The sequence below is a fragment of the Nerophis ophidion genome, linkage group LG16 (genome assembly GCF_033978795.1).
Source record: "Nerophis ophidion isolate RoL-2023_Sa linkage group LG16, RoL_Noph_v1.0, whole genome shotgun sequence".
In the NCBI taxonomy this organism is placed as follows: domain Eukaryota; kingdom Metazoa; phylum Chordata; class Actinopteri; order Syngnathiformes; family Syngnathidae; genus Nerophis; species Nerophis ophidion.
In genome coordinates, this window is record NC_084626.1 from 6,417,177 (window position 1) to 6,434,164 (window position 16,988).

Consider the following 16,988-nt stretch of genomic DNA (forward strand, 5'->3'; position numbering starts at 1 on the left):
CATATTTAGCAGGCGCATCAGGTGTGGCAAAACATTTTATATTTTGAGGTTCCAAGAATCTTAATTTCAAAATTGGCTCTCTACATCCACCTTTATACTTAGAAAAAAAATAGCCTCTCCTACCAGTTTTACGTATCAACACAAAGATTGCAGGAAGCGTCTATCATAACGGGACGCACATAATAGTCTCAGGAACCCATACCTGAAAATGAACAGGAAATCGGCTATCTTGGTGATCATCTTCCATTTTGCAGCAAAAAAAAAGGGGTCGTACGTTCACGAACTCCTCCTTGGGGACTAGGAGAATCACTAAGAATAACGGTTAAAATTACAGATGAAGTTAAAGTTAAAATACCACTGATAGTCACACACACACGGTGTGGTGAAATTACCTTCTGCATTTGACCCATCCCCTTGTTTCACCCCCTGAGAGGTGAGGGGAGTAGTGAGCAGCAGCGGTGGCCACGCTCGGGATTTAACCCCCAATTCCAACCCTTGATGCTGAGTGCCAAGTCGGGAGGTAATGGGTCCCATTTATATAGTCTTTGGTATGATCTCGGCGGGGGTTTCAACTCACGACCTACCGATTTCAGGGCGGACATTCTAACCATAAGGCCACTGAGCGGATCAGATACTACACATATAAGCGATGATAAATTGTGAACTAATTTTTCCTACACCATAAGATGTGGTCATGGTATGGCGCCAAACTTTGCTTCGATGGGTCGTGCCCTTATCGCTTGTGGTAAAAAATAGTAACTGTCACAACTTCCTTTCACATGCTTCAATCTTCTTGAAATGTTTGTTGGTGAACCGGGGTGTTGGGTGGGATGCAACTGCATGACTACTACGGTGCCTTTTTCCCCCCCTTGTGGTGGAAAAACTGTAACAGTAATAACTTCCTTACACATGCTCCGATCTTCCTGAAACTTTTGATGGTGGGTCAGGGCATTGGGAAAGACGTGACCGCAAGCATCATGCGTGCTGGCCGACTCGTGTGAACCCCGCAGTGCAGCGGGGGCGACGGCCTGTTTAACGCTGCTTGCAGCTTTAATATTTAATTTGTTTTCACGTAAAAAATAAAATATTTTTAAGGTGTGGCGGTGCGCTACGATCGATTACATTAAGGGGAAAACCTGGTTTATAATTTTTTTATGTTTATACCGTATTTTCCGGACTATGACACACCCATCCATCCATCCATCCATTTTCTACCGCTTATTCCCTTTTGGGGTTGCGGGGGGCGCTGGCGCCTATCTCAGCTACAATCGGGCGGAAGGCGGGGTACACCCTGGACAAGTCGCCACCTCATCGCAGGGCCTATGACACACCTAAAATCCTTATTTTATTTTATTTTTTTTCAAAAAATTTGACTGTGCGCCTAATAACCCGGTGCGCCGAATGTACGAAATAATTACGGTTTTGCTTACCGACCTGAAAGCAACTTTATTTGGGACATGGTGTAATTACATGTGTGACCAGTAGTTGGCAGTCAAACATAAGAGATACATGTAGACTGCAATATGATGGCAATATGACTCAAGTAAACATCATATTTCATTGAAAATATAGAATATTACACACGGCGCTTAAAAATCTATCAAAATGTTTTAGTATGACTTTGGTAACTATGAAGCCGCACCGCTTGATTGATAGTCACGCATTAAACATACAAGTATTATTAAGCTGTGTGTATAAGGTATGACATATTATCTGGCATTTTGTTTCGCAATATTATACAAAAGCAACTTCTCTTACCTTCTGGTACCTTTTGATCTGTATTTGGGATCCGCATAAATCTTTAAAAAATGTGCGCATCCGCCTTTGTAGTCTGTGGCAACTCTGAAGTCAATAAGCTTCTTATTTTTCTCTATCTTCTTGATATGGGACATTCATCCTCTGCTGTTGCCATTTCTAAAGTAGTGTAAAGTTCTTACTTATATCTTTCAGTCAACTCGCCATGAAAGCGCTAAAACATACTGTTGACCAAAAGGTATTAGAGAGTTCTGGTCGGACGGCTTTTCACAGGACACACCTTGTTGTTGTTTCCGGATGAGGAAATGCTGCGCCGTTATTGATTTAAGTAAAGTCTGAATGTCATTAAAACAGTTAGCTCCATCTTTTGACACTTCTTCCACTCCAGTCCTTGCACGCTACACTGGTAAAACAAAGATGACGGGGAGAAGAAGCTGCCGAAGGTGAGCCACGTAAATAAGACTGCTCACAAAACAGCGCATCCGGAAACAACTGTCAGAAAGCGGCTAGAAGATGATCTGTAAAACATAATCTATGCAACATGTAGACCAAAGAACCACCATTACATGTTATGTAGACCACAACAAAGTGTTTTCAATTTAGAAAAAAAATAAATAAATGACTCCTTTTAATGCACTCTATAATCCGGTACGCCTTATATCAATCAATCAATCAATGTTTACTTATATAAGCCTAAATCACTAGTGTCTCAAAGGGCTGCATAAACCACAACACAAACCACTACGACATCCTCGGTAGGCCCACATAAGGGCAAAGAAAACTCACACCCAGTGGGACGTCGGTGACAATGATGACTATGAGAAACCTTGGAGAGGACTAAAGCAATGGATGTCGAGCGGGTCTAACATGATACTGTGAAAGTTCAATCCATAATGGATCCAACACAGCCGCGAGAGTCCAGTCCAAAGCGGATCCAACACAGCAGCGAGAATCCCGTTTTAATTGGCAGTGCGCCTTATAATGCCCTATGGTCCGGAAAATACAGTAATTTATGTTTTAATAATGTTAAAATTATTATTCTGCACTAAAAAAATCATTTTGAACAATATATTTCCCATTAACTTGTTTTGGTATGAATCATTCATCGTATTAATTCATGTTTGATAAAAGAAAGAAATATGAAAAAAATAAAATCGATTCACATATCTAAAAAAGAAAATGTAATGGGAAGAGGCCGGGGGACTTGTACCCCAGTTTAGCCCGGGGTGGCCCTGCACCCAAGATCCAACAGATAAATTCTATCAAAAAATCTGCCTTAATTTACGCTGAGTTTTGATTTCCACTTAATTTCCCAATAGGTTTATTTTTGTGATAGTATTTTGCGTGTCATTTTGAAATGGAACTTCTCACAATAATGCATGAGAAACTCCCATATTTCCTTTCTGTATCTTCCCATTGAACCCCAAACGGGACAAGCGGTAGAAAATGGATGGATGGAGGATGGATCTTCCCATTTATGTTTTTTTTTTCCCTTCCATGGAAAAAAAAATCCTCTCTGGTACTGCCGACAGCCGGGACGGGCCAGCTTCCAGTCTATTTGGCCTCAGCAACCCTCGAGTTGTGTCCAATTTCAGGGTCTGCACCCTTTGAAGGACCCAGCCTATGTGGTGGACAGTGTCCACATGTTTAGAGGCTCTTCTTCAAGCCGCAACCAGTGTTGTTCATTTGTACAGCCTTCCCCACTTGTGTCACATGTTCTCATCTTTACCCTGACGGCATAGTAGAGTAGATATTTGCTGTCCAGGACCGCAATCGGAGAGAAAACAGAAAAACGATTTCTTATTTTCCTGGGAAATTACCCATATTTTGAAATGCAAATGTTCATTTTCAGGAGCGTCCTTTATCTGCCAGAGAAAGAAGACGACTGAGGCAGTCCCAAGACACTACCTGCCAATCAGGTACTTGCATATTACTGTTTTAGCCTTACACTTCAACAGCACCAGCGCCTATGTTAATGGTCCGGTTTATCTTTATTAAAGGTGCCTCAAGAGCATCTTATGATGTCACCGCTTCCAAGGCTCAACGCTACATTTCTTCTGGAACCAGCTCTGTTTCAGATGTCACCACTGAGACCACTAAAGTAAGATTACCGTATTTTTCAGATTATAAGGTGCACTTAAAATCATTTTGATTTTCTCAAAAACTTGCTTATAACCCAGTGCGTCTAATGTACAGAATAATTTTGGTTGTGCTTACTGATCTTAAAGCAATTTTATTTGGTACATGGTGTAATGAAGGTGAGGTGAGGGATCAGACAAAGAGCTGCTCAAAGACCTTTAAGAAGAAGACAAATCATGGACCCAGACTTCCCTCGCCCGGACGTGGGTCACCGGGGCCCCCCTCTGGAGCCAGGCCCGGAGGTGGGGTACGATGGGGAGCACCTGATGGCCGGGCTTGTTCCCATGGGGCCCGGCCGGGCACAGCTCGAAGTGGCAACGTGGGTCACCCCTCCAATGGGCTCACCACCCATAGCAGGGGCCATAGAGGTCGGGTGTGATGTGAGCTGGGCGACAGCCAAAGGCAGGGCACTTGGCAGTCCGATCCTCGGCTACAGAAGCTAGCTCTTGGGACGTGGAACGTCACCTCACTGGGGGGGAAGGAGCCTGAGCTAGTGCGCGAAGTTCCGGGTGGATATAGTCGGACTCACTTAGGCGCACAGCAAGGGCGTCTTCTCTCGAGAGGGGCTGGACCCTCTACCTTTCTGGCCTTGCCGCCAGTGAGAGGCGACGGGCTGGAGTGGCAATTTTTGTTGCCCCCCGGCTCAAAGCCTGCACGTTGGAGTTCAACCCAGTGGACGAGAGGGTACCCTCCCCCCGCCTTCGGGTGGGGGGACAGGTCCTGACTGTTGTTTGTGATTACGCACCAAACAGCAGTTCAGAGTACACACCCTTTTTGGGTACACTCGAGGGAGTACTGGAAAGTGCTGCCCCGGGTGATTCCCTTGTCCTACTGGGGGACTTCAACGCTCATGTTGGCAGCGACAGTGAAACCTGGAGAGGCGTGATTGGGAAGAATGGCGATGGTGGGGGAGGATGCTGGACAGACCTGGCAGGCCCAAACGCATTGTGAGGGTCTGCTGGGAACGTCTGGCAGAGTCTCCTGTCAGAGAGTTTCAATTCCCACCTCCGGAAGAACTTTGAACATGTCACGAGGGAGGCACTGGACATTGAGTCCGAGTGGACCATGTTCCGCACCTATATTGTCGAGGCAGCTGATTGGAGCTGTGGCCGCAAAGTAGTTGGTGCCTGTCGTGGCGGTAATTCGAGAACCCGGTGGTGGACACTGGCGGTGAGGGATGCCGTCAAGCTGAAGAAGGAGTCCTACCGGGTTCTTTTGGGTCATAGAACTCCGGAGGCAGCGGACAGGTACCGACAGGCCAAACGGTGTGCGGCTTCAGCGGTTGCGGAGGCAAAAACTCGGACATGGGAGGAGTTCGGGGAAGCCATGGAAAATGACTTCCGGACGTCTTCAAAGCAATTTTGGACCACCATCCGCCGCCTCAGGAAGGGAAAGCAGTGCACTGTCCACACCGTGTATGTGGATGGTGTTCTGCTGACCTCAACCGCGGATGTTGTGGAGTGGTGAAAGGAATACTTCGAAGACCTCCTCAATCCCACCAACACGTCCTCCTATGAGGAAGTGGTGCCTGGGGAATCTGTGGTGGGCTCTACTATTTCTGGGGCTGAGGTTGCTGAGGTAGTTAAAAAGCTCCTCGGCGGCAAGGCCCCGTGGGTAGATGAGATCCGCCCGGAGTTCCTTAAGGCTCTGGATGCTGTGGGGCTGTCTTGGTTGACAAGACTCTGCAGCATCGCGTGGACATCGGGGGCGGTGCCTCTGGATTGGCAGACCGGGGTGGTGGTACCTCTCTTTAAGAAGGGGAACCGGAAGGTGTGTCCCAAATATTGTGGGATCACACTCCTCAGCCTTCCCGGTAAGGTCTATTCAGGTGTACTGGAGAGGAGGCTACGCCGGATACTCTAACCTCGGATTCAGAAGGAACAGTGTGGTTTTTCGTCCTAGTCGTGGAACTGTGGACCAGCTCTATACTCTCGGCAGGGTCCTTGATGGTGCATGGGAGCTTGCCCAACCAGTCTACATTTGCTTTGTGGACTTGGAGAAGCCCGGAAAAGGGTGGAGTGCCATCTCCGGGTTGGGGAGGAGACCCTGCCCCAAGTGGAGGAGTTCAAGTACCTAGGAGTCTTGTTCACGAGTGGGGGAAGAGTGGATCGTGAGATCGACAGGCGGATCGGTGCGGCGTCTTCAGTAATGCGGACGTTGTATCGATCCGTTGTGGTGAAGAAGGAGCTGAGCCGGAAGGCAAAGCTCTCAATTTACCGGTCGATCTACGTTCCCATCCTCACCTATGGTCATGAGCTTTGGGTCATGACCGAAAGGATAAGATCACGGGTACAAGCGGCCGAAATGAGTTTCCTCCGCCGGGTGGCGGGGCTCTCCCTTAGAGATAGGGTGAGAAGCTCTGCCATCCGGGAGGAGCTCAACGTAAAGCCGCTGCTCCTCCACATCGAGAGGAGCCAGATGAGGTGGTTCGGGCATCTGGTCAGGATGCCACCCGAACGCCTCCCTAGGGATGTGTTTAGGGCACGTCCAGCTGGTAGGAGGCCACGGGGAAGACCCAGGACACGTTGGAAAGACTATGTCTCCCGGCTGGCCTGGGAACGCCTCGGGATCCCCCGGGAAGAGCTAGACGAAGTGGCTGGAGATAGGGAAGTCTGGGCTTCCCTGCTTAGGCTGCTGCCCCCGCGACCCGACCTCGGATAAGCGGAAGATGATGGATGGATGGATGGATGGATGGACTTGGAGAAGGCATTCGACCGTATCCCTCGGGAAGTCCTGTGGGGAGTGTTCAGAGTGTATGGTATATCGGACTGTCTGATTGTGGCAGTTCGCTCCCTGTACGATCAGTGTCAGAGCTTGGTCCGCATTGCCGGCAGTAAGTCGGACCCGTTTCCAGTGAGGGTTGGACTCCGCCAAGGCTATCTTTTGTCACCGATTTTGTTCATAACTTTTATGGACATAATTTCTTGGCGCAGTCAAGGCGTTGAGGGGATCCGGTTTGGTAGCTGCAGAATTAGGTCTCTGTTTTGATTGCTTCACATGGCCAGGATCTTCTCACTGGATCGATTTGCAGCCGAGTGTGAAGCGACTGGTATGAGAATCAGCACCTCCAAGTCCGAGTCCATGGTTCTCGCCCGGAAAAGTGTGGAGTGCCATCTCCGGTTTGGGGGGGGACCCTGCCCCAAGTGGAGGAGTTCAAGTACCTTGGAGTCTTGTTCACGAGTGAGGGAAGAGTGGATCGTGAGATCGACAAACGGATCGGTGCGGCGTCTTCAGTAATGCGGACCCTGTATCGATTCGTTTGTCGATATCACGATCCACTCTTCCCTCACTCGTGAAAAAGACTCCTCGGATAAGCTCTTTATTTACCGGTCGATCTACGTTCCCATCCTCACCTATGGTCATGAGTTTTGGGTTATGACCGAAAGGACAAGATCATGGGTACAAGCGGCCGAAATGAGTTTCCTCCACCAGGTTTCGGGGCTCTCCCTTAGAGATAGGGTGAGAAGCTCTGCCATCCAGGAGTAGCTCAAAGTAAAGCTGCTGCTCCTCCACATCGAGAGGAGCCAGATGAGGTGGTTCGAACATCTGGTCAGGATACCACCCGAACGCCTCCCTAGGGAGGTGTTTCGGGCACGTCCGACCGGTAGGAGGCCACGGGGAAGACCCAGGACACATTGGGAAGACTATGTCTCCCGGCTGGCCTGGGAACGCCTCGAGATTCCCCGGGAAGAGCTGGACGAAGTGGCTGGGGAGAGGAGCGTCTGGGCTTCCCTGCTTAGGCTGCTGCCCCGCGACCCGACCTCGGATAAGCGGAGGAAGATGGATGGATGGACATGGTGTAATGATAGTGTGACCAGTAGTTAGTTGGTAGTCACACATAAGACCTATGTGTAGACTACAATATGACACCAGTAAACAACACCAATACTTTAAATCCATCCATCCATCCATTTCCTACCGCTTGTCCCTTTCGGGGTCGTGGGGGGTGCTGGAGCCTATCTCAGCTGCATTCGTTCAGAAGGCGGGGTACACCCTGGACAAGTTACCACCTCATTGCAGGGCCAACACAGATAGACAACATTCACACTCACATTCACACACCAGGGCCAATTTAGTATTGCCAATCAACCTATCCCCAGGTGCCTGTCTTTGGAGGTGGGAGGAAGCCGGAGTACCCGGAGGGAACCCACGCAGTCACGGGGAGAACACGCAAACTCAATGTTACATTAAAAATAAAGAACATTGCAGACGGCACTCAAAAATATGTCAAAATGTTTTTTTATTATTTTGAAACCGCACCGCTTGATGAATTGACGGCCCATTACGGCTACCGTAGTCAGAGATACAAGTATTGCTATGGTGTGTGTGCGTGTGCGTGTGCGTGTGTGTGTGTGTGTGTGTGTGTGTGTGTGTGTAAGCCATTAGCAGACTTATTGTCTGGCGTTTTGTTTCACAGTATTATGCAAAACCAACTTTGTCTTACCTTCTGGTACCTGCTGTGTATTTGAGGTCTGCATAAGTCCTGAAAATTTGCGCACGTCCGGCACTGTAAGTCGTGACGATGCTGTCGTCGATAAGATTCTTCTTTTCTACTATCTTCTTGTCACCCACTGCTGTTGCCATTTATAATATAAAGTAGAGTACATTTCTAACTTATATCTCGCTATGGAAGTGCTAAAAACTACCTACTCAGTGACCTAGTCTGCCCTGAGGTCGGTAGGTTGTGAGTTCAAACCCCGGCCGAGTTATACCAAAGACTATAAAAATGGGACCCGTTACTTCCTTGCTTGGTACTCAGCATCAATTGGAACCTGATTGGAATTGGGGGTTATATCACCAAAAATGAATCCCGGGCGCTCCCCTCACCTCCCAAGGGGTGAACCCACGGAACTTTGGTTATTAGAGAGTTCTGGTCGGACGGTTTTTCACGGGACACACGTGTTGCACTAGTGAGCCACGGATTGGAAGATGCTGCTCATTGTTGATTGAAGTAAAGTCTGAATGTGATTAAAACAGTTAGATCCATCTTTTGACACTTCTTCAACCCCCGTCCTTGCACACTACACCGTACAACAAAGATGACGGGGAGAAGAAGCTGCCAAAGATGAGCCTTGTAAATAAGACCGCCCACATAACAGCACATCCTGAATCGACTGTCAGAAAGCGACTTGAATGTGATCTGTAAAACATCATCTATGCAACATGTTGACCAAGGAACCACCATAACATGTTATGTAGACCACAAGGAAATGTTTTACATTTATAAAAATATTATAATATGACCACTTTAATGCGCATAATAATCCGGTGCGCCCTATGGTACAGAAAATATGGTACCGTTGTAAAAATGGAAGTTAGAATCGTCCAAACCTTTGTTGTTTTTTGTAGCAAGAAAAAATGCTGGAGCAAAGGATGGACAAAGAGTGCAACTCGTCCACAAGCTCCACAGAGCATTCAGAGGGAGATGGCAGAGAAAGGTGAGGCAATGAAGCTGAGAACGTACATAATATTGAACACTGTGTGATTCTAAGGTCACCAATAAGGTTAGTGAATTGTTTTGTCATCGCTGCAGAAAAGCTGAATCCAAAGACATGCAAGATTTAGTCCACATGATGACCCAAACTTTAAGGATGGTCAGTGAAGACAGAGAATTAGGCTCCTCTGCGTTACCAGAGTTCAAACTCAACAGGAAGTACAGAGACACACTGGTGCTTCACGGGAAAGCTCGGCAGGAAGCAGAGAACCTGTCACTCGGTGAAATTCCACTAGGTCAGATACTATACAGGCAAACTCCAGTTCGCCAACGTGGTGTGGCATTAACGACTACTCTGTTTTTGCAGGCTCGTCATCAGGTCCAGCCAAGATCAGGAGGGCCATCGAGATCCTGAGAACAGATGTGGTGAAGGGCCTGGGAGTCAAGCTGTTGGATAAAGTCCTGGAAATCATGGAGGAGGAGGATGACATTAAACGAGAAGTATGCTTTAAAAGTATGACATTGTTCGGGGTTCCCCTTTGAAGGGCAAAGTCTTTCCAGTTTCTTTTATTGCACAACTGTCTGAATGAAGCGTGGAGACTAGAACTGAAGTTCATCAGTTTAGTCTACAAATGGAGTCATAAACGCTGGAAAAACTCACAATCTCCCCAAGTATATATTTCTAATTTCCAGTCAAAATATCTCAACAAGTCTCATTCCCCTGAATATTCATTATTCAGTGAGACATAACTTTTATGGCAACAGAGGACATACTACTTTTGAGAATAGCAAGTTTGTTAAAAGACACACAACTTCACAATACTAGTAAGTATAACTAATAATAAGTTTTATTACGGATTTCTTATTTCAGGAAATCTTACGAAGAGACAATTTTGATCTGTTTCATTGCCAGATTTTTTTTTGTTATTTTTGCTTGTACTGAGCGAAAAAAAAATCTGCCAAAGGAAAAAGTCAAAATTGTCTTGGTAAAATTTCCAAAGATAGGAAACTAGCAATTAAAACATTATATGTACTTACTAGTATTGTGAAGTTTTGTGTCTTAAAACAAAACTTGTGATGCTCAAGAGTAGTTATTTTTTCCTCAGAAAAGCTATTGGCTGAAAAAAAAAGTTCTTATGGATCATAATTTAGGGGATTGTGACTTTTAACTTGTGTTTGTCTAGATATTTTGACTAGAAATTAGAATGATATACTTGGTGACATTGAGTTTCTCCAGTGAAACGTTAGCAAAACTAGCGCTGGAGTGAAGACCGAGCTCTACAAAGTCTGGCACGTCCTCTTGAAATGGTGCCACTGCTCATATGCTTTTGGTTGCTGCAAATTATTTGCTACTTGCCAAGATTTAAAATTGTATTTCTAGAATGTCCCTAGTTTTAAGAGCTATTTACCTTTTTTAGTCATTGACTTTACATCCTAATCTTAATTTTAGCTTGATTAATTATATGTTTTCTATTCCAGTTTAAGCATGTTAAAATTGGGAAAATAACTATTTTGGTCATGTGTAAATATTCTGCAACATCCTAAAAATGCTTGATTTAAGAATTGTTAGTTCCAAAGAAATGCACCTGGGGATAGGTTGATTGGCAACACTAAAATTAGCCCTGGTTTGTGAATGTGAGTATGTTGTCTATCTGTGTTGGCCCTGCGATGAGATGGTGACTTGTCCAGGGTGTACACTGCCTTCTGCTCAATTGCAGCTGAGATAGGTTCCAGCACCCTCCTCGACCCCGTAAGGGACAAGCGGTAGAAAATGGATGGAAAATGAGCTTAGAGGTGCATTTTAATCTGGTTATATCAAATTTAAACTGAATGCTTGTTTTCAGAATAAAATACTTAGTTCTAGTTTAAAAGTCATGCTATTTTCCTGATATATATTTCTTAATTTATTATGTCTTATCAAGTAAAATTAACTAGCTGCATTGACATTAAAAGTAACCCGCTTTTAGTATATTTTTTCCCAAAAGCTAATCTTTTTATTTTATTTTTTCCAGTGTCCATACTGCTACTCTTACCAAGCAGAGTTGCTTGGGCCTCAGTCTATCGCAACCAAAACTTAACCTTAGCGTGTGTTTTTGACACGTACTTCTGCTTTCGCTCCATCTTGTACTTGGCACCTCTTCTCGTCATCAAAACAAGGAAGTATCCTATGTGTGTATAAGCAAGTGGATTCATTGTATTTGGCCTTGAAAAAAACTGTGTTCCAAACACGAGAATACCTAAATTAACAATCCACGCTGAGGTGGAAAAGTATGCCCATCACAATATATATTACTATCAGCAATATTGACCTTTTTGTCCGGTGTGCAAAGTTGTTAGTCTGGTTGATCAAAGCTTAAAAAGTACCAAGTAGAAGATATTTGACACTTGTTTTTTGCATCGCAGGTGTGTCTTCGTCAGCAGATGGGCGATGAAAAGTATCAAAATTATGCTGTAATGGTGAGACAACTGAAATTCTTTGAGGAGATAGCCTTCAAAGTTTAGGGGGGGAAAAATATGTTTTCTTATGGACACTTTCCCCAAAGAGGCAGGTGCCATCACACTCCTTTTATAAACATTGATGCTTGTTGGTATTGATGACATACACTTGAATATGAATTACTGTACACTATTGCTTCCATCAGGGGTGTCCAGAGTGCAGGTTATTTTTTCAATTGGTTCTCAATATATTGTAAAAAATGTAATTCATTATTGAGGTATATAATTATTACACGTACTTGCTGTGTCATCTATAATTCGGATTCAACGTTTTTGTTCAGAAAGCTTAAATACATTGCATTCCTTAGTGGAACAAGTTTGGACACCTTTGGTTTGTACCTTTAGTTGTAGTTTATTATAACGCCTATGCAAACATTTTCAATCACATTGAAATTAATCAATGTTTTTTGACTTGCTCTAGTAGAGTACTTAGTTAATTTATCTTGTGAGCCAAAATATTACTGTATGTTGTAGCTGTTTTGTAGCTTTTGCAGATACGTTATTTTAATTTGTCTGATACACATAATATGGATTTTAACAGACATTCTTTCTGATTAATCCTTCCACTAAAAAACACAAATTTGACCATTATTTATAATGCTGTGGTTTTTGTATCAGGAAAGTTCTCCCCTACACACACCAAATCAAGTCAGATTTTGAAAATTTATTGGACACACATCGAAGTCATCCCTGTAATATTTTGTTTCTTTATGAAGCGTAACTGGAACAAAATGATTTACTATATAAAAATGATGCACAGATATCCAGATGATGGAGGGGCACTTATTTGTGCTTCTTTTTCTTCATACTCTCCTGGGTCTTTGGGCTGAAGTCTGCAGTGCTGTCTGGTACAACAGGCTGCCAGGGCAGGGGATTCTTTCTGTACATTGGCCACGGAGGCAGGGTCAGCTTAGAATAGATAAACATTTGATTTAGGACATGCAGTATTTTGGTAAAAAGTTCAGATGTATTAAGAAATAAACTTACAAAGCAGGAAATAACAAATCCAGCCAGAACTATGTATACAGTCCACCCAAACTGTTGAATGATCAGACCGTACACAAACCCAATCACCTGCAGAGACAACATCAGGTGACATCATACCTACACGACAAAATGTGCTGAATGTGTGTGCTAACCAGTGACGTGCGGTCAGGGGAGGCAGTGCCTCACCTGTGATCATGCAAAGAAATAAAAGATATAAAGATAAAATAATTGTTATTGTTTTTAATTTTCATTTAACTTCACCAATTTGGATGATTTTTTTCTTAAAAATCGCTGAATTTTTGCAATCTCTCTGTCTGATGTGCCGTCAGAGCGCGTTCTTGTCTGGTGGCAGAGAAAAAAGTCTGAGGCAGTGTTAATTTTGACAGCAAAATTTGATTTAGTTTTAGTCATAGTCTTTTGACTAAAATGTAATTTAGTTTTAGTCATATTTTAGTTATTTAAATTGTTTTATTTTTAGTCTAGTTATAGTTGACGAAATAACATAAGATTATAGTCGACAAACTACAGTAGATTTATTCGACTAAACTTTCCCTTCAATTTCTGAAAGTCAAAGCAAAACAGCGGAAAAATCACCAATACAAGTCGTATTTTGATGAAAATCATGTCTCAGATTTAGTATTTCACGAGTAAGCCGTGTAATAAACGGGATAACGTCGAGTGAGTTGTATGTTGTGGAAAATGCTTACCTGTGTGTGGATTTCGGGGTGATTCGACTGTAAATGTCGCTTCAAGAAAAAAAAGGTCGATGACGATAACTATGACGAAAATTTTTCGGCAACAAAATTAACACTGGTCTGAGGTGAGGCACACAGTTCTCGTGTCTCACGATAGGGGCGCTCATGATCAGAGACATATGTTGGCGTAAGCGAGTCAAGTGCCGCAGCGAGTAACATGTTTTGTGTGTTGGTTGAGACATCAAAACGGCGGAGAAAAAAGTCTGAGGTGAGGCAAACAGTTATCGTGCCTCACGATAGGGGCGGGGCACTCATGATTCCAGACATACGGTGGCCTCAGCGGGTAAGTGCCGCAACGACTTATTTTTTCCGTCTCGGGCACCCCGACTTTAAACATGGATGACTACATTTCTGCACTTAAACAGTTTTCTAAAGTGGACTTTGAAGTGAAGCAGGAGATAATTACTAAAGGAAGACCAACACCTGAGCTGAATGGTTTGTTTCAATCAGCAGGACGGAAAGTTACTCGCACATTCCAAACGGAGTGGTACACGTAAAAAGACTCGCTTTGTGGATGTTCTGCAAGTAACCGCCTTTTCTGCTTTCCTTGCCTTCTTTTTTCAACCTGTGGAACTGTGTGGACTCAAATGGGATTTTGTGACCTAAAGAATTTGCAGAGAAGCCTCACCAAACAAGGGCGTTTGGCCGCTCATATTTAAAGCGGGATCGCGCTAAAAACGTTTAGGATGACGAGGATGGACTTGGATTTGGATGAACAGCGGCGACTCAACATCAGTGTCCAATATGCTAAGGTAAAAGAGAACCGGGAGATTTTAAAAGATGTCATCAATGCGACCTGCTGCCTCGCCAAACAACTGCTCACATTTCGTGGAAATTGTTGTATGCACAATACCAATGGCGCGCAATTTTCAAATTTAATGTCAAATCAAATCAAATGTTTATTGGATTACTGACTAAACTACTACCAAGTGTGGATTCAGGCCGGGCGGCCTATTTCAAGTTCAAGGTAACCCTTCATTTTTATATTTTATAAATAGTAAACCAGGTTGTGGTATAGTAGTTTAGTCAGTACTTCTGTCGTGGATGTAAACTGTAGAGCAGGGGTAGGGAACCTATGGCTATAGAGCCAGATGTGGCTCTTTTGATGACTGCACCTGGCTCTCAGATAAATCTTAGCTGACATTGCTAAACACGGTAAGTAATGAATAATTCCGTCGGTAATCACAGTGTTAGAAATAACGTTCAAAATATAAAAGATTCGCATGCATTTTAATCCATCCATCCGGTTCTACGGCACCTGTTCAAGAAGTCGCATTAATGGTAAAAAGTATTTTATTTATTGTTGGTTAGCTTCAGAATAACAATGTTATTAAAAAGAATAAGAGACTTAATATACTCTAAAAATGTTGGACTTACTTAAAAATGCATGCATTTAGTCAATCATCATCATCATTTATATTTATTCCTTTCATGAAAATACATATATAAAAGCCACGTACAATTGACACTTTCATTGTTTTTTTGTTTCTTATACATTTCCATGACCAGAAAGGAGCAGATGGAAGAATAATATTCTTATATTTATCTGCCCCCTTTTTAACACAAATTATTTTAGATGACTTTATAACTGTTCCTTCCAACAACACCCGAACTCCAACATACTTTCCGATTTTCCTTTAAGCATTTTCACAATGACACGTCCAATCTAAATCAAAATTTGATAAAATTCCAGTTTTCTCTTTTTATAACTCTTTTTAAAAACAAATATATCCTTACAGCTTTTTAAGTCTTTGTTTAGAGAATTCCATGCTTTCAAACCAGCAACAGACAAGCACATTTGTTTCAAATTTATTCGCACTCTTGGATGTTTAAAGTCATACGGACTTCTGTGGTTCTCATCTTCAGATGTGAACACATAACTTTTGTATGTCCTTCGGAATAATTTTATTTCTCACTTCGAACATCATTAATAGAGTATTAAATTCTACAATGTATTTTAGTTTTAGTAATCCTGACCTAATGAAAGGATTTGTGTGGTCTCTATATCGTACTTTAAAAATGATACGAATTGCTCTTTTCTGTGAAATAAAGGCATTATGTTGCTATGATATGTATTTCCCAATATTTCTGCACAATAATTGAAATAAGATAGAACAATAGTTGTATTCAGTCTTAAAATAAATATTATATGGCTCTCACGGAAATACTTTTTAAAATATATGGCTCTCTCAGCTAAAAAGGTTAGTGATGAATCCAATAAACATTTGATTTGATTTGACATTAAATTTTCAAAATGCAGTTGCGCATTTAGCAAATTGCGCACCATCAGTGTTGTGCTTACAACAAAATGATGAGAGTAGGAGCTCTGCTAATCGCGACGACTATGTTGAACTCTTATAAGACTTTTAAAACTGAAGGAAGTGAAGGACTTTTACCAGAAAGTGACGGCTATTTTTATCCAGAAGGACCGGCGCATGGACTTCATTTATAAGTAAAGGTAAGACGGCGATAACATTATCTTTGTTTCGTTTTTAATGAAATGCTCATTTTGTGGGAGACAGTTTGGATGTGTAAAGAATTCAGAAATGAAACATAACCCGTAAACTGCTTCCAATCGAATGGCAAATAATCTGCGCAGAGCGCATACTGTATATTTGTAAATCTGATCCAAAGAAATGCACCTGGGGGTAGGTTGATTGGCAACACTAAAATTGGCCCTAGTGTGTGAATGTTGTCTATCTATCTGTGTTTGCGACTTGTCCAGGGTGTACCCCGCCTTCCGCCCGATTGTAGCTGAGATAGGCGCCAGCGCCCCCCGACACCCCAAGAGGGAATAAGCGGTAGGAAATGGATGGATGATTCTGATTAGTCAGTGCCTCAGCAGCTATAAACCTCACCGCACGTCATTGGTGCTAACTTACCGCAGAGATGAGAATTATTCCTTGGAAAATCTGTTCCGCCAATTTCTGACCTTTATAGTCCTGGATAGAATGAAAAGAATCAGCTCCATCGGACCGTGATTCATAACTAACGCAGGTATTTTACAGAAGCGGGACATGCCGAACAACGTTAAATAAGAATTAGGACAAACAAAAATGAAATGTTTTTTTAAGAAAAGAATAGTCACTCAATGCCAAAGCTAAAAAAAAAAAAGCTCAGGTGTACTCTGTAGTCGCTATTAGCTGTGACAATTTAGCATCACTCTCCTTGGGATCGCCACGCGTTAAGCTATTAAATACCAGGCTAGTTTAGAGCACATTTGGGTCATGATACAATAGCAAACGTGACAAAAAAATGTAAAGTTTACCATATGAGTGGGCAACGAGTTAAATATAGACAGTCTCATTTTTTTCTTCGACTTGAGACACGACAACCTAACCGATTAGATTTCCGGCAAGAAAAGGAGACGTCATGTTAATGCGACTCCTTTAGCGCCCGACTCTTTTAGATGACGTCATGCA

The 16,988-nt window shown here is 43.2% G+C and overlaps 2 protein-coding genes across 4 annotated transcripts in view; one reads left to right on the top strand and one right to left on the bottom strand.

Annotated features, from left to right (window-relative positions):
• Positions 1-12,732, top strand: part of nek4 (NIMA-related kinase 4) — a 39,296-nt gene extending 26,564 nt beyond the window's left edge. For 2 of the 3 annotated variants that reach the window (XM_061922647.1, XM_061922648.1), the window contains 6 exons: positions 3,608-3,674; positions 3,756-3,856; positions 9,244-9,332; positions 9,428-9,624; positions 9,696-9,829; positions 11,732-12,732. In XM_061922647.1, coding sequence (XP_061778631.1) covers positions 3,608-3,674; positions 3,756-3,856; positions 9,244-9,332; positions 9,428-9,624; positions 9,696-9,829; positions 11,732-11,830 — 687 coding nt within the window. In that variant the 3' untranslated portion in view covers positions 11,831-12,732. Of the gene's footprint in view, positions 1-3,607; positions 3,675-3,755; positions 3,857-9,243; positions 9,333-9,427; positions 9,625-9,695; positions 9,843-11,731 lie in introns of all 3 variants that reach the window. The other variant, XM_061922649.1, reaches the window with a different exon arrangement.
• On the bottom strand, positions 12,474-16,988 carry spcs1 (signal peptidase complex subunit 1). The gene is made up of 4 exons (XM_061922650.1): positions 16,835-16,988; positions 16,449-16,508; positions 12,812-12,898; positions 12,474-12,733 (listed from the first exon to the last, which is right to left on the bottom strand). The coding sequence occupies exons 1-4, from the start codon at positions 16,871-16,873 to the stop codon at positions 12,608-12,610; spliced, it is 312 nt and encodes a 103-aa protein (XP_061778634.1). The 5' UTR covers positions 16,874-16,988; the 3' UTR covers positions 12,474-12,607.